General features: G+C 39.6%; 1 protein-coding gene across 2 annotated transcripts in view; it reads left to right on the top strand.

Annotated features, from left to right (window-relative positions):
• Window positions 1–2990: 2990 nt before the first annotated feature.
• The window catches only part of gbe1b (glucan (1,4-alpha-), branching enzyme 1b), an 86178-nt gene continuing 70758 nt past the window's right edge, over window positions 2991–18410 (top strand). Inside the window, exons 1-3 of one of the 2 annotated variants that reach the window (XM_029518208.1) lie at window positions 3075–3172; window positions 15062–15231; window positions 17833–17948. In XM_029518208.1, coding sequence (XP_029374068.1) covers window positions 3075–3172; window positions 15062–15231; window positions 17833–17948 — 384 coding nt within the window. Of the gene's footprint in view, window positions 3173–15061; window positions 15232–17832; window positions 17949–18410 lie in introns of both variants that reach the window. The other variant, XM_029518209.1, reaches the window with a different exon arrangement.

Raw genomic sequence — 18410 nt, 5'->3', positions numbered from 1 at the left:
AAGTTGAACAGAAAACTTGTTTGCGTTGGCTTCTAGCAATGCCACATAGAGCTGGCTTTTTGACTGTTTTGCATTGTTGGTAAACTTTGAGGCTGAAATAGGATTCTGTGGTGGGACATACAGCTCGGTACCACAGGGAGTGAGCACGCAAATCTTGGAAAACTTGGAGCTTAATCTTCTGCAGTCATCTGAATTCTTGCGAATGAATAAATTAAAGGCACCCAGGGGTTATAACTATGGTGATTTGGGAAAACGGAGCAAGGTTTACTTGGGGTAAATCGGATACAGGAGGAAAGGAAGCAGGGTTTGTTCGGAAATTGGTAATGCTACCACAGATTCTATCTTTTTAATGTTCACATAATTTATTGGTGAAAAAAATATGTGAACCTGCCATTTTTATTTAGATTGTGACTTTATCACAGCTAATGCCAAGTCAGGCAAGTGTCATCTACAACAACACACAAACACCATGAAGACTGATGGCAACACCAGCGCAAATTGTGACAGTATTACAAAGTGGGGGGACATTAGGCTGTGTGCCAAGTAGCATTATTTGTCGATTCCTACAGTGCAACATAATCTGTAATAACCCTGGTGTAAAAGCCAGATTGGTGTTAGCTGCTTTGTCATTAGTGAAGTGATATTTAGTCCTATATTGATTCAGCAAAACATCAATTTTTAAAAATTAAAAAGGTATGGGTGGCATCACAGACTGTGTGTGTGCTGCCCAACTTTCCTGTCCAAGAGGTGTACCTTTTAAGATGAGCCAATTAAGATGATTAGCTTCTATGTATATAGAAGTCATGGAGTCTTTTGTGTTTCCATCTGCTAGAGATCTCAGCCTTTAGGGTTGCAGTTAAAAAAGTGTTGTAGAGAAAGTGCAGTTAAAACATAATTAGCATTTTTTAATCTGTGATTTTTAGAGGCAAAATTAATCTTTTTGTGTTGCAGACGAAGCAGCATTGAGGCATAGTGGTTAGGGCTTCCTCTGGGTACTCTGGTTTCCTCCCACCTTCCAAAGACATCATGTTTGGGTTAACTGGTGACTCTGAATTGTCTGTAGGTCTGAGTGTGAGTGGTTGTTGGTCTCTGTGTGTCTCTGTGTGTTGGCCCCCGTGATGGACTGGTGACCTGTCCAGGGTGACCCCGCCCTCACCCAGAGTGAGCTGGGATTGGCTGCAGCACCCACTACGACCTGGAAACGTATAAGAGGTTAAAGATGAAGATGTGTTGCAGACGGATAGCTCATGTGCCGTCCATTACAGTTGAGCAAATACAGTACATAGACAATACATTATCTAGAGTGTTTCTGTTTGTTTTTTTGTTTTTTTTACAGATAAAATCTATCAGTTAACTCTTGGCAAATTCAAACAAAAAAATCTTATATTTTTGTCGGTTTTTGCTGCTGTGTTGTGACTTTATTTAGCTGTGTATCACAGGAAAATAATATTAATTGGCATAACCTTCCTTGGTGGACAGTGGTGGACTTGTTCCATCTATTACCAACAGATGGCTCTTTAGAATGACACTCACTTTATGACCTTTAGCTCAGACAGTTCTATTTTGTGACAAGGACATTTTCAAGAGGCACGCTATTTCTTCAGTCAGCGTGCATATTTATCAACCTTTTCTAGGAGAGATTTAATGTATGTTATGTCAAGGTTATCCTTCTCCAATCTGTCTGCAGTCAGAGTTACTGAGGCCGCAGACAATAACAATCAAAACAGAGCGAGGATGGTATTTCAGGCAGACATGAAGATTAAAAGGAGAGATGGCAGTAAAGCTGAACAGCACTCATTGTTTTAGTAGACAATCCCTTTACTCTCCACCACACACTCACACTGGTGCCCCTGCTGTGGTGTGTTCATGTGCTTATTTCAGTAGTAGAGGCAGTTCGTTGTGGTTACGACAGCAGGCCTTGACATTACTCAATCAAACTTTGTCCAAATCAATGGGATCTTGCTTCATGAAGTGTCTCTCAGTTGAAGCACTGTGAACATTTTTTTTACCAAATCATTGTCAGATTGAATCAATGCAGGAGTTTTATTTTTCCAACTGAACACAAAGAGTGCAAGTCATGACTGCACAAGCATATGCATTCATGTACATGTTCTCCGGCAAATATATAAATCATATCTAATAAGCCATAATTAGTTTTCAATAAAGTCACATTTCTAATCTTCATCTTGCTCTGGATGAAATGTCACTAATAAATGACTTTCATTGAGAATAATAACAGCTAGTCATTATAGTAACTCAGCTCAACAAGACTAAAGGTCTAAAGCCCCAGCAGTGGCCCCGAAAGGCTGCACTGTTCATTACATCTCACATAAAAAAAATAATAAAACAAGTCAGTCAATTTATTTGTAAGCTGCCCTATTGATTGTGAGAAGACTTGTGTGTGATGATGACATTTTAGCTGGTAAGTGACAGAGAAGATGAAAATGAGAAGAGCTGCATGAAAAATGAATATGGTTTACAATATTTCAAAATGGAAATTGTGGCTTGATGGGGGCTCTGGGTGGGGGGCATCTGGGGAGATCATAAGAACTTGAGGCAAAGTGGTCGTGGAATTGAGAAAGTTTGAGCTGACAGAGGTGACTGAAGCTTCTCGGATCGTTGTTATTTGGGTCACCAGTCATTTTGGAGATGCTGCCGTGGACCAAAGTGGTGGCCATGTAAGTCCACACGTGGACTAAACAGCTGATCACTGCAGGCCAGCATCAGAATACACTGATCCTACATCCATCATATGAAATATGCAGAATAACCGCTTCAACATAACGTTCTTACGTGTGTCTTTAAGTGAATTTACGGTGTCGATCACCCCTGCACCTCCCTCCGATGTCACCTTAAAGTTACATTGATCTTTAGCACGGCTCGGCTCTGTTATCTCTGACCGATGTGATGCTGATGGGACGGGCCCGGCTCCGAGCAGCCTGATTCGCTGTCGCGTCCGGATACTAAAACCCCCGCGCGCAAGTCGGCACGCGTGTCTCTCTCTCTCTATCTATCTATCCTCGGTTCACCCCGTCGCTGCGATCGACGCTCGATTGGCTTGGTCTGAGGAGACCATGGCAGACTTGGGGGATAATGTTACAATTCCTGCGTTCAGCAGCCTTCTGCAAATGGACCCCTACCTCCAAGCGTACAAGAAGGACTTCGAGCGGAGGTAAAAGCACTGCGCGATCGGCGGTTGTGGTCTCGGCGTGTCGTTTAAACCAGTCCTCGGTGAGACGAACGGAGAAGCTTATTCTGGCGCTCGGCTCTGCTAATACACACAAACACAAACAAATAAAAGGACTTGAGCTTTCTGTGGGTTTGACATTTTGAATGAGGGGAAGGTCGTCCATACTGGCGGCCTCCTCCTCTCCGGTCAGCTTGTTGTTTCTAACCCGCCCCGCTGCTTTTTCTCCACCCAGCCCGCTTAAAACGACGTGCTCAGCTCACGGAGCCCTTAAATCATCAAAATGAACGAACTGCCAAACAGGTTGTGTTTTCTTATTAAGTGGCAAGTTGCTGACGAATTCGGACCGTCTCTTTTCCTTCCTGTGTGTGACGTCAGCGACGCGCCGCTCGGTCCGGTGACGCGCACGTCCCGCGGTGACGTCAGTCCGTCAGTATCTTCTCTTTCTGCAGGCCTCGTCGTCATGATCTGCTCCTTTCCTCTGACTGTCTGGTCCTTAGCGAAGCATCAGTTAGCCTACAGTGTGTGTGTATTTCTCCCCATTGGATTAAAGTTCCAGTACAGTAGCTGATTGGTTTTTTTTCTGCAGTGTCAAAGGCTTTGCCACAATAAATAACCCCTCATACATTAGTTGGCCTTTATGCAGAACTCATATGCTGAATGATTTCCTAGTTCAGCCCCCATTTAGCCTCCGTACAAATTAATTGTTGGGGTGGTCTTAAGTAGCTGATCGTGTGTGTGAATGTATATTAATCTGGAATAATTTCCATCATAAATTCCGATCACATTTTCCTGCACTTGCCAAGGCTATGATGGTTGATGTTATCAAATCACACAGCTAGAATAGATTAGCATGATGCATGCTGTTAATTGAGCAGTATATTTATCCCCGTAATAGAGAGGACCAAAGTGGGGTTTTGATAAATAATATAACAGCCTTTTTGGCTCTTTGGAAGATGTCTTCATAGCTATGCTTGTGATTTATACCATATCCAGCCAGAGCCTCACAGAACCAGAATCCTGCATCATTTCATAACCCTCGTCAGGAAGAGTTTTGGGACTGCAAAGTACCCTATCTGATTTTACATTTAAATTAGATTTTTTTTTTCTTCTACTAAATTGTCCCTCTTCCTTGTAAAATGATTGTGAGTGCATTACGCCCACCATTTAAATCCACTCGACAAAACGCACAAAATCCTTTTAATAGATTCAGATTTAATTAACTAAACTCAAATTTCATAAACATCAGTTTTGCTAATTAGTCAATCCAGTGACCCTTGGGCCTGTTTATTCCTTGCTACTTTCACACACAAAGGATGCAAAAGTATTACAGTGAATATTTACATGAAATTGTGGCTTGAATGTTTGCTTATTGTGATTATTGCAGAATATCTGTGTTTTAAATAGAAATGCATTTAAGTTAGTATATTACCTTATCATGACCTGAAAAGAAGCAGCCTGTGTCGTTCAATGGAAGATGCACTGACCTTGTGTCTGCACTTATCTCCAAGAGTAAATATACCATCTCTGTGAGTCAACAGATGATGCGGTCCCACACTTCTTTTGGTTTGTAATGCAATTTAAGTGAATTTTCTTAGGGCTTCTTGTGCTGTTTCAAAAGCTATGAGCTTAACCAGATAAGCAGACTGTATTAGAATTAAGGGAAAATGCAAAATTACAGAGTTGCAGCAAAAAGCTCAAGTCAGTAATGACGCAATTCTGACTTCATCAATCACCCCCCCCCTTTTTTTTTTTTTAAATAGCTCCTGTAAGTTTTATTCTAAAAAGAAGGCCAAACTGCTCCCAAAAAGAAAAGACAGTGTAATTCTTCAGCTCAGTTCCCCACCTCATGCCAAATTATCCTTGACTGTTGGATAAAAAAAAAAAAAGCATGTAATTTTTTTATTTAAAAGACAGTGATAATGATCAGCAGCTCACATTGCTGCAGAATCTGCTTACCATTGGCTTGTCCCTGAAATTAGGTCCTAAAACTCTGCTTAGACATTATATAGTTTTATCCATTTTCATTACCGTGTCAGATCTTGTCTTTAATGTGGCAGGTAAGGGACCACCTGCTTTGTATTTGAAACATGTGAGCAGGGCTCAAGCCTTCCAAAGAGATGAGCGTATCGGTTCCATCTCAGACGCAGCTTGGGATTGCAAGGCTTCACCGAGTTCTAGACGTGCCTCAAACACCTGTCTCACTGATGAAAGTTGCACATAAATTATTTTACATGTTGGATCACCGCTGTGTGAAGGTTAATTCTTGGTAAGCCCCTGGTGTGCTGAGGCCCAGCGTCCAAGGACCATATCATGAAAACAGCTATAGAAATCAAGTGCTTTCTCAGGCTGTGGCGTCATGCTGAGTCCCCTCACAGAGCTGCACAGTGCTGAGAATTCAGCTGGTTCATCACAGGGAGACCTATGACCACACACACTGCGTTTTTAGATTTCGCCGTCATATCATGGCTCAAGGCTGCTAACATCACAAGTTCACTGAACTTTGGTTCATATACTGCAGGTGTATGCTCAGGCAGCTCAAATTATTCCAGCATATTTTGAAATCCTCCCATTCTAAATAGTAATTTCGTGGCTGCAGGCAGCTCTTATTTTATTTCATCAGGATTCCAGTTTCAGATTGATTGTGAAAACAGCCGTTGATGCTGCACACAGGTTACTGCCCCAGTGAGCTATGCTCTATTGACATGCTTCGTTATTTACCCTTCCTGTTGCGCAACTATGCAGGAATTGCTGCTAGGATTTTGCAGCACATGGCACCATGTATCTTCTAAATTAGACCAAATGAAAGCAGGGAGCATGGGGACTGCTGCTTATTATGGCAGAGTTTTTGCAGAGATTTGAGTATGTCATCACAACTAATTTCAAAGTGAAAATGCTGCAAGAAGCCTGAGTCTCATGCTTGTGATGGTGATGCAATATATTTAAAGCAAAACTGATTATCGACTTTGAAGTGATAACTAATGTATGTATGTGCTCCGACTGAAAAGTAATGAGCACAAAAACAGGAATTAAAGAGAACTAGTGAGAAAAGTCAGCTACAGTTCCTTGATTAATAGGAATTGTTGGAATGACTAGACTCCGTTTCTGAAACTGCCTGTTGAATCTTAATGGGGGGATGTTTCATTTTTATTCCCCCTTGCTGCTTAAACAAAGGAATGAGATTAGCAGGGAATTGTAGCTTTCAATTATCAATCTCTGCAAATACTCAGGTCCCTCTTTATCTTCATTAATGCACTTAGTTAAAGATTGACATGAATGACATTATTTGAAAGCCATCTTGTTGCTGGGATGTATGGGAGCCCTTAGGCAAGTTGAGGTCAGGACACTCAGACACCTTTCCTACTGTGTTTCTTCAGGCCAATGCAGACTGTCCTGACACCTCTGTTTTTCAGCTGTCACCATCAGTCATACACAACAGACCTGAGCGGTCAGTCTGAATTTAGACGCCCGATTGTCTAACAGTGAGTGTATGAATAGGTTACAGAGTTCAGCTACTGCATGGGGAGAATCTGAAAAGGTGGACTGTAATCATGACTGAATATATTTAACTAGGGCTGGGCGATATAATGATAATTGTGAATGCGAGCATGAGTAGTTGTTCGTCTCTTTGTCTTTGTGGACTGGCAACCTCTCCAGGGTGTACCCCAGCCTTTCCCCGATGTGAGCTGGGATCGGCTCCAGCAGCCCCCAGCCCGGAAACGTAAAAAGCAGTAGAAGATTGCTGGATGGACGGATGGGGATATTTAGAATAGTGAGCAGTGCAAATTGTGTCGAGCTTTTGACTGGTCAGCGTTGCGATTTTTTAGTTTATTATGTATTCATTTTTTTTAATTTGAAATACAGTTCTACAAGGTCTGTAGTACATTTCATATGTTTAACTTGACAGATAATAAATAATATTTAAACCAATGTTAATGTGGTATCTTCACATCTCACACAGGACTAAGAAGGAACCATTAAACTTGACAGAAATAGTTATTTGATTTATATCGTGATATATTGATTGTCGATATCCACTGATATGAATTATCATGATAGGATTTTGCTCCATATCGTTCCATATTTTTCCCCATAAATCAACAACCAGGATTTATACTGTATATAATACAGGGCCCTGGCACCAAGGACCCCTCCTCTTTTGGTTTTCAGATTAAACCTTATATTTCCCAGCAACGTACTGTCAGAGAATATTAGTCCACATTATAGCAGATTCAATTATAAGAAAGGAAGGGAGGGGTCAACAATGCCTGACCTTAAAAGTAATTAAAAAGATTTTAAAGTGAAAAGCCAAAATAAACGTGCAGCACATCCAAGGATGTTAAAAGTGGGATGGTATAAACGCATTTCTTAGACTGAGCTAGTTGCAGCATTTTGAAATGCTTGTAGATTGATTTCTGTGTGAGGCAGGTATATACAGTAGGGAGTTGCAGTAGTCCAGGCGGAAACAAATAAAAGGCATGGATGAGCTTCTCTAGATTTGTGGCTGAAAAAAAGACTTAACCTAGGTCATATTTCTGAAACGTTGAAAACAAACCTGAGCAACTCTCTATAGTTGGAATTTAAAACACAAGTTTAAATGAAAAATTGCACCAATATTTTTGCATGAGAACTCAACATAATGTACAAGTTCACCTAGGTCTGGCAATTCTCTTTGCAAAAGTTATGACTCTTACTGAGGATTGCAATGCTTAACTGGTGAGAGGGAACTCAAGTTTTGTGTATTTCTGCAAAATAGTAAACAAGACTTTATATTCCAAATGCTGTCGCTGAGAGATCATACAAAATAAATACAGGATCCAGAATTAATCCCTGTGGGACACCATATACTGAGATGGAGCAATAGAGGATCATTACAAACAGCTCTCTCAACAATGTGAATAGATTCAAAGCCAGACTGGGATATTTTCATCTTAAGAGAACAGAATCCAATTGCAAGTTCCTTATTATTTGTCATCAGGTCATACGATAGAGCCACACTTGTGATGAGTAGGCTCTCTGGAGTGTAACGCAAATAAAAAGACTCTCAAAGTTTAAGAAATCCTCTGGTGCGGGCATCCCCAGATAAAAATATATGAATATTAGCCATTACTCACCAATTATACAGACTGTCAAAATGAGCTAAAATCATAAAAAGCAGGTCTGAGAATATAGACAATATCGAGATAAAAAGCCATTAGGTTTCAGCCATTGTTTCTGAGCATAGGTAAAAACTGAAGGGGCTGCCATATCTCAGTCATGCAAAAAATATTAATATAGTTGGAAGAAAAGAAATGCTTGCACAAAAAGAATTATTTTGTTCTTCAAAGGCCTTACATTTAAAAGGGTGATTATTACATATATCCTTAGGGGAGCTAATTTCCTTGATGCTACAGCATTTTCTAATGGAGTAACAAAACGATTGTTTGAAGTTTGTGAATAAGTATTGATTTTTACTATGGATTGGTGTTTCGTTCATGTCTCTCATCAGCTGTGTCATCCTAATTATTAGGGGTGGGAATCTTTTACTATCTCTTTTACTATTTGATTCCAGTTTTTCGAGCTACAATTTAATTCAAAATCAATTTTTGATTCCAAATTATTTCATGGATAATGATATCTGCTTCAGTCTATAGGTATGCAAAGGATCCTCATGATCTACTCCAGTCATTTATTTTAAACATTTATCCATGCTTAGATGGAATTGTTGCATAAAAGCAGTATCACATATTGTTGAAGTAACAAAAATACAAGTGTCTCTTTATAAAAAAGTAAATAAGTAGTGCAGTTAAACATGGGTTCCTCATTTTGCAAATCTTGCACACTGTGAAGCTCATGTCAAGCTCAGTCTTCCTGATCATTTGGTAAATGAATTAGAATTAGGCATTTAAAACTGAGGCGGTGTAGTGGTTAACGCTGTTGCCCCACAAAAACAAGAGTGTGGTCCGATTCCCAGTGGGGGCACCTGAACATGGTTAATTTAATTGGACTAGATCAGACTAGACCAGAAATGGGACCTCTCCAGAGACAGGACCCCTGTAGAGACTGAAGAAATTGTCTATATTTCCTTACCAAAAAAAAAAAAAAAAAAAACGAATATGGGAAAAATTTAAGCGGAATTTGGGGGAAAGAAAACACAGATTTAATAGATTGAATCTTTGCCTTCAATGAGGACAGGGTCGGTTGAATTTCTCTTTCCTCCATTATTGTAGTTTCCTCCTTGTTTTGGTGCTTACTGCGCATGTGTATGTTCCAGAACCGGCTCTGTGGTGAAGTCAGGATGTCGTGCATACAAAATGGAGGCAAACAGCCTGCGGATTTGTGTTTTGTTTTGTTTTTTTTTTTTAAATGGGACATTTTAAATCTATTCTGAATTGTAGTCAATGAGAATTGCTGTTCTTATATGAATCTTTTTTTTTTTTTTTTTGGCACACCCCTCCTAATTATTAAGTAAATTAAGCATTTTTTGGTAAACATAAGAGTTTTGCATGTTCTCCTTTTGCCTGCATGGGTTCCCTCCCACCCCATGCTTACCTCCTGCACTCCAAATACATATACATTAGTTTAATAAGTGACTCAAAATTGAGTGTGAATGGTTGTTTGTCTCCATATGTCGGTTGTGTGATATCCAGGGTGTATCCTGCCTTTGCCTAATGTCAGCTGTGATTGGCGCCAACCCTTCTGTGACAGTGATGGATAAGAGCTGTGGATAATGGATGGATGGACGATTGGACCATATTTGGTGACCCCGTGTTGACACGTTGAACTCTGTGCAGATCAGAAGTTAATGGATGCATAAAATTTTACAGTAGTTTCTGGTCACTTTATCTGCAACTGGTCACCTTATCTGCAACTTTTTCACTTTGTTCTGTAGCAGTTTTTTGTCTTATTCTTATCTGTCTTATTTAATTTTCTTTTTTTTGCCGCCTGTCCTATGTGTCCTATTTCATTTCTTTATTTGTCACCTGTTCTCTTGCCTTGTGCTGCTGTGGCAATTTCAAATTTCCCCAAAGGGGATCAATAAAGCATTATCTAATCTAAAGAAGAAATGAATTTTTGGTTCTGCTACATGTATTGGATTAATTGAAGAATACAATTCTAAAAACACCATGTTGAAGAGAGCTGGCTTGAGAAAGGTTATGGCAACTGAGATAACCACGGTGTGATTGTGGTGAGGAGAAAAGCCTCTCAGAATGAAGAACCCCTTGACTCTTGAGGTAGATGAGCAACAGCTGTAGAGGACTGATTATGGTTACATAGGAGTGAGCGTGCAGTGGACACAAGGTCGTCAAGGCTGGACAGCTGCAGACCAGAAAAACTTGGCCTGGTCTGATGAATCTGGGTTTCTGCTAAGGTAATAAATGGCAGCGACAGTTTTTGGTATCAATTTCTCATTTATGGATATCCTATATAATTGACAATGATTATACTTTCTATCTCTCTCCAATCTATCCCATGCAGGCAGTAGAGTGAAACTTAACAATTCAGTAACATTGAAAGACTGCAGGAATTATTTAAATGTTTGATTTATTGAACTGTATGACAAGACAAAAGGAGGAAATCTATTGACTCGAGTCAAAAGTTTTTGCTTAGTAAATTTTTTACATCTACTCGTTGAGAAACAGTTGTCAACTCATCCCAAGGTTTCTAAAATGCTGACTCACTAACCTCTGGAGGACAATTTAAATAAGCATCCTCCTGTAGTGAGGCCATGAGTGAAAAGACTTGGGTATCCAATTTTTCTTAGTGTACTTATTAGTCTGCAGTTTGCCCAGCCTGGACACAATGCTGCTTCTTCTCGTCTCCTGACGCAGTGTCTTGACCTCATCTGTAACTCTACAGAGGTCAAGTGCTTCCTGCTTCTTTTTTGCCTAATTCCTCTCATATCAAAGAACCTCATTGATGAACTTTGAACTGACCCCTCATCTGGAGCACATCCTGAACCCTAATCTTCTCTTTTAGGTGAATTTTCTCCAAAAAGTCCACTTGCTCTGTTGGTTCTTTAATATTAATCTCAATCGCAGATGATTTTGTAAATGGAAAATGTCTTTCTTGTTCTAAATTTGTGAATCCCACAACATTATCCAAACTGAAGCTACGCTCAAGTTTGAAGAACGTGACACGTGTCTTTAGCATTATGAACTTAGAAGATCTTTTGAGTGACAAAAAGAAAGAAATTGAACTGACACTGAACTGACTCAGTTATTTGTCAGGAAGTTTGTGTCTGTCACTAACAATGTTATAATATCTCACTTCTGCCATAATATTTTTTCACTATCTTTATCGATAAAAAACAGCTACCCAAACCAAGAGATAGGAGAGTCAGGTCTGAAATCTGTGACTTTCATCTGTAATCTCCTGCTGTTCTATTACCACTCAATAAGGGACAGGACAAAAGGCTTTTGTAATTTCTGACTGAAGGGATTATTAGTGTGTCTATATTGTACCTGACAGGGAGAGAGAGCCAGAGAGAGAGAGCAGGGGCAGAAGTGTTTATAGTGAAACTTTAGCTTTGTCCTAATGCCTCTTTCATAAAATCAGGCATTCATCAGGCTTGTTGATTGAATAAAAAACAAATAAATATATATATATATATATATATATATGTAAATCAAGTATCTTGTAGTGTAGAACCCACCAACCTGTGGTTCCCAACATTCACCATCTTTTAGCCTATTGTTTGGGTTTAGTTACCTCGAGCCTCTGTGCTGGTTTAGTCTCACAGCTCGTTGGTGTTGTTGAAAGCCACAGCAGGCAGCTATTTTCAGTTAAGAGCTCTGATCGATGCACTGTAGCAGGCCCCAGGTAACTAGTTTATAGTCAAGGTGGAGCATTTAACAATTAAAGGACCTCAAATTTTACTCAGGAGTTTAAAACAAAGATAGAGGGGGGTAGTGGATATTGGACTTAAATTTGTTAGCTGGACGAATACATGCAAGTAAGCAACTGTTTTCCAACAAGTTTGCCTTTGAACATGTCTTTTCATGCATCCAACTTCCAATTGTCAGATACTTGTAGATTTGAGAACAAATAAATGGAGCATCATGTCTGGAACGATTGCATCTTGGACCATAATTGAACTATCTTTCAATTCAATCTTAGAGCTTCTTTTTGTCGAAATTTTAAATCCTGACTTTGGCATTTTCAAAAAGGCACTGGGCCTTGTAGCATTGCACACCAAATAAATATTTACCCCCACAGAATATTTTTAAAGGTACTATAATAACAATTAAATTCTAAAGAAAGAGGGTAGATTGGCTGTATTGTGTTCGCGTTGCAATAATCTGAAATGCATGTATCAGTCTTTTGTGCTGTAGTTTATTTGAACCTTTTCATCAATTGACTGCAACGTTAGCTGGCAAAATTGCCTTAAAAAAAAAAAAAAAGTAACTTTAAAAATGCCATAATAGCCCACAAAGAAATGGTTTGTGTTTGTGTTTAGCTGAAGACAGAAAGATGGCAGACATTATCAGTTCATGGGCTTCAATAGAAATTTAGGGCATGCGGGAAAAAAAGTTGACACAGGGTGTGACCATTTCATCACATATGGCCAATATGTGATGAAATGGTCACACTCTGACGCTCTGCTCTTTGCAGCTCAATGGGAAAGTGCTTTGTTGCTATATTGCCTATGTGCCCTGTGCACGCTCATGCTAGATATTGTAATAAACTGTATGTCAAACCCGGGCATCAGTATGAGGGTAGGGTGCAGAAGAAGTGAAAATGTGTAGATAAGAGTACAGAGGAAGGCTTTTTACTGCATATTGAGTGGCATGTAGGAAAACAATATTCAAGCTCTCTTAAGAGTTGCAAATCCCAAGTAGCTGATTGGGTGAGTGGTTGTCAAGAAAATGGAGACTGCCTCATTCAAATGAAAGTTTTTATTTTGCTTGGAGCTTTAGTTCTGTTAATGACTTTATGGAATTAATTGTAGTTCATTCGTGATATGTGAGTTGATTTTGCCTCATTACTGTAATCTCAAGTGGAAACAGACACAGGAGGTGTGCAGCGCATACTGCATACAGGATTTTGGCTCACTATTCCCTCTGGTCCAACCCCTCGGAACTCATTTGTTCTCATCATAGGCTTGACTTTCATGCCTATTAATACTGTGGCAGTGCAGCTCTGCCCTTAAGTGAATCCTGCCTTTGTCCTTCCTTTCAGCATATTCTTGAAATGGTGACAAAGTGGCGAAGGAGGCATGTGGCAGCATTGGTCGGACTTTAAAGGTTTACATTTGGCAAGCGCTGCCTGTATCCACTGCGTTCAACACAGGGAGCAGCTGCTGAGAAATCGCGCTGTTACTCCAGCCCATCATCACTAGCCTCAGGGCATTCACAGGCCAGTCTGAGCTTGGCTTCAGGGCTATTGGGGAGAGAGTGCACTTAACTCAGCTGGCTGAAAGAGGCTTTCTATACCAGGGGGAATCTGATGTGGACACCAGCTGGCTGCAGGAACTTAAGTGAGATAAATTGCAAAGTAGTTAGTCTATCCTTCTCAGTTGAAGGTAACAGACTGAGGTTTATCTCTCAGGATGTGCCTAAAGTCACAAATTCTTGAGGGAGTGAGGCAGGTTTACATCCTCAGGTGGGACCTGATAATGTTTGCAAGGAAACATTAAGATACAGCACTGAGCACTGCTATGCTGCATCTGCTCCAATGTTTGGACAAGTTATAAATATGTGCAAATAAAAGAGCATTTAAGACTAGAAATACAGTTAACAAATATTTAAATCATTACTTTCGTTAATACGATATAAAGGGCAGTGGTATGGCAGGTAAGGCAGTCAATTTATTGAAAACTTGAGAAACATTATAATTAAAGTCCTTATTTATCATTGTATTTTGGCTTAATTAATCAAAGCCAACATCCATTTCCACTTAGCGCCGTTCAAGAAACGATCTTGGGTTACTCGTCCCAGTTCCTGTGGCCGCTCCAAAGAAAATATCCACTGCAAAAGTTTGCCAACTATTTAAAAACAGAGCAACCTGATAAATTTAAGATCATGAAGTACGCAGAAGTTGATGGAAGTAATTAATTACTTTGTGAAATAGATTTTTATTTGTGTTGGGGTGGCATTCGAGCGTGACCAATAATTTTGGAAATTGCTTTCACCGCTGTATTCTGAGTAGTAAGTGATAACACTGACACTGTACAATGGAGAGACTCTTTCTCTTTCCAGTAATGGTAGCATTACTGGTAATTACTGATTCATATCTTCTCCCCCAGTAATTTTAATTTGATAACTAGTTGTTTATTGATATATATTGTGTGTGTGTGCGTGTGTCAACATCTCATGTTGCCATTGTGTTTACCAGAACAAAAAACAATATCACTATAATTTCCTCTGTATTATCCTTCCTGTGAAGTGTTGTAGCCGTTACACGATAATGAGGTTGTGCTGTACCATGCTTTTATGTGTAAATTACAATGCTGTATGAAAACATTGAATAAATGATAAATCCATGATTAAATCATTAAAACAAAAGGAAACAATGGACACTGGCTTTGTGTCAATAACTTTGAAATCCTGGATTTATTACATTTACTTTTGCAGACAGTGAGAAAGCTGTGCACATAATGGCCGTTGGTTTTCTCGTTTCATTAAAAGCCAGGCCTGAGTACAAATTGCGTGCTGGAGAGGGTTCTCATTGAAATAGGAAATTTAGGACAGAACCAATTGCTTACTTGATGTGAAGAAATTTTCACACACACACACGCACACACACTAGTATCAGTCACTTCAGTGCAAAATAATTGAAATCACATCATGAGAGATGACATGAAACTGAATGCATCCAGCGGACTGCTTATCTAATGGTGGATTTTCCACTGAATTCATATAGCTTTGTGTTTGTGTTCCCTGTGGTTTGAAGGTATGAGCTGCTACAGAAGCAGCTTGTACAGCTGGAAGAGGCGGAGGGAGGCTTTGACCAGTTCACACGCAGCTACAAGACCTTTGGCATACAGCGAAAGCCTGACAACAGTCTGTTCTTTAAAGAGTGGGCTCCGGCTGCAGAGGCCCTCTTCCTCACTGGTGACTTCAGTAAGTAGCCTAAGAAGAACTGTCAGCTCCTGAACAAGACAAAACCAGTGTGATATCCAGGTTGTTTCCTCAAAGCTTTAAATTAGATGTATTGCTGCTCATTCATCAAATTTTCCCATACTTTCATTGTTTCATTCGTTGAAGGTGATGTAGTTCTTCCAACACTGAGCTAACTGGAAATTAAGGCTGAAAGTTCCAACTTTAGCCTTTTTTTTTTTTTTCTCCAAAGAATGTATGAAATAGGCAATCTTTTTGTATCAGAAAATTTTTGTTTCCTCTTGGCACAGCAGGTGTCCTCATTATGCTTTAAAGGAGCTTGGAGCAGACTGATAGATGAAGGTGTTCATTCCAGGTCTACAAAGGCAAAGAATTTTCAATAATAGATCAATTATCAAAAAAGAAATGACGCCTAAATGTTAGCTTACAGGCACTGTTGGGACAAAAAGAAAAAAGATTTCAATGCAAACATAAAGGTTGCGTATCTTCACGGTGAGTTAAATAAGAAATTTGACACTGAGCTCCTGAGCACAAAAGGGCCAACGATTAAGAAAAAGCACAGCGGACTGCATTACAAGGGTATCAGCCCTTTTGATCAGTCAACCTGGGAGTAGGAAATGTGGAAAATATTGATTACACAGTATAAACTTGCATACTGAAGAGGGTTCTTTTGAATGTGGGAGTGTTTTTTAAATATTTTAGTAGCTGGTTATTTCATCATCGCCTGCAAAGTTGTTGAGAGGGTGCAACCTCTGTGTTTGCACTGAAATCTCTATCCCCTCCAGTCCCAACTTTGAAAGTAATTTCAGGTTAATAGTCTTCTGACTGTTATTTTCGGATAATGTGGGCTATGAAAACGCAGCAAAAATAATTTATTTTTATTGTCATTAAAAAGATTAAATGAGACTTGCTCTCATCTATCAAGTAGATATACAAGGTAATACCAGCACTCAGTGTCATTTTGTTCTTTCCTTTATCAAATTTATTAATGCACTGAGTTCTATTACACATGCCAGGACTAAATATATTACTCTCACTGGACAAATACAAAATCTAAAAATGTTGTTATAGGAAAAAAATTACAAAGTGGAAGAATTCAGACATAGGCACATAACTAGGATACCATGCGACATCCCCCACCATAGCACAAATCCGTAGCTCTGTACCGACATCCTGCAGGTAATGATATAGGAGAGCAAATGCTAATAGTAATATTCTTAGACTGATGCTGTTTGCAAAAGATTTGTCAATTTGTTTATTGTCCCTACTCATTTTCGGCGCGAGTTAGTTGTGTTGCTGCCATTCCCACTTTCCACATAATTCCTGTTCCTTTTTTAATTACCTTCCCAGGACCTTGGGCAGCAGCTCAATTCCAACTTTCAATTCTGCGAGAGATTATATTTTGACACTGCTCAGTCATATTATTTGATTTCAATTTCATTGTAAATGTGGAAACAGCCCAGCAGCCCTAGTCATGAATATGGTGCAGGTTGGATGCATAATGCACTGTATTTTTTCGGAGGAGTTTAAGCATAGACAGATAGATAAATAGTGAAAAAATATGACTTGTCTTGCCGAGGTAAAGTGCTGGTGTTGTGCCCGGCCACTCTTGGAACATCTCCTGTGATTCGTTTTCTATCCTGTTGTTGTTTTTGCTCATGAATAGCGCACATATGGATTCCCAAATATAAACATTGCCCTGAATTGACTCTCCAAAGGGGTGACTTTAGTGTAAATGTTTTTGCATTGTGATATATTCCTTTCAGTCAAAGGCAGCAGGTCATGTGGTATCAGAAGGTTATGAATGTAACGCCCCTCTGTTGTCCACTCAGAGATGTAATTCAATGAGCAGTGAAGTGATATTTTATCAGATTTTCTTTTAGATGACTGGGCCTGCTGCTTTACTCACTGTTGCAAAAGTCACCGGATACTGGAGAGTGGGGCAGGGTAAAAAAAAAAAAAAAACCCATGGGGAGGAATTGTGTGTGAGAGAGAGAGAGAGAGAATGAGAGAAGTAGAGAAGGGAAGGGAGAGAGTTCAGAAGTCAGAAAAATAAAGTGGCCCTGTGACAACACAGGGATACCGAAATAGAGCAAAAACCACAATAGCGTGTATCACCTACAAGCTGCTGTTAGCACAAAGCAAAGTGGCAACACACTGCTTTAAAAATTCAGAACATGACTGTGAAAGTTTGTGTGAGTTTGGTTTGTAACATTTTTGACTTTTGCAGCTTGTATTAGTGACACCAAAGATGACTGAAAAGTAAAATATTAGAGTAAATATAACAATAAAAGGAACACAACGATCTCAATGGCTCCGTGATTTTTAGATTGGCAGTACAAACTGGAGATGAGAGATTTGATTTACAAGCAGGGTGTGAAGAGCTTGCTTTTAGATCAGAGGACCCTCAATGTTACAACATTTATTAAAAATTAAGTATTTTTACCGACTTTTCCCTACTAATTTATTTGGTCACTTCCTGTGGTTCTGTCATGTATGATCATACACCTTTCTGTGATCAGGGCAAAACTTAATCAGAGTTAATGTTTGTATCTGTGTTGTAAACCACATCATTTAATGTGTCCTGTCTGTTTCCACCCATAGATGACTGGGACAAATTCTCTCACCCCTACACCAAAAAAGAATTTGGCAAGTGGGAACTGATTCTACCGCCTAAGCAAGACAAGTCTCCAGCTGTGAATCATAACACCAAACTCAAGGTAGAGAACAGAACATCTTCATGCCTATTTTCACTCCCTCAGTGGGTGTCATCTTGCTGTGGCGGCATGGGAACTTGTCACTGTAATGTGCAAGGGAGATTCCCTGTCATGTGTGGTTGTCTTATGAGCCCAGTGAAAACCTGGCATGTTGCCGTCAACAACCTGTCATACTCACAGTGCGCAGCAGGAAGATTACTGTATGTACACAATCTGCACAGCGGAGAGTGGATACACCTGAGGAACCCAGCTGATGGCTTTTATTTCAATTCCCATCTGCGACACGTGTCCCTCAGGACTTCTGGGCCGTGTTTGCTGGGCGCAGAACACAGACCACAGTAGTAGATGTAGATGATTGGTTTTTAAACTCTTGTAAATAACTCATCAGGGTTAAATGCAAAAAAAAAAAATGCCCTTTCTATTATGCATTGTCTCCCATAGAAAAAAAAAAAACAAAAAAAAAAA

The sequence above is a fragment of the Echeneis naucrates genome, chromosome 13 (genome assembly GCF_900963305.1).
Source record: "Echeneis naucrates chromosome 13, fEcheNa1.1, whole genome shotgun sequence".
NCBI lineage: Eukaryota > Metazoa > Chordata > Actinopteri > Carangiformes > Echeneidae > Echeneis > Echeneis naucrates.
Note: the sequence above shows the minus strand (reverse complement) of the source record. Positions and strands in the feature narration are given on the sequence as shown.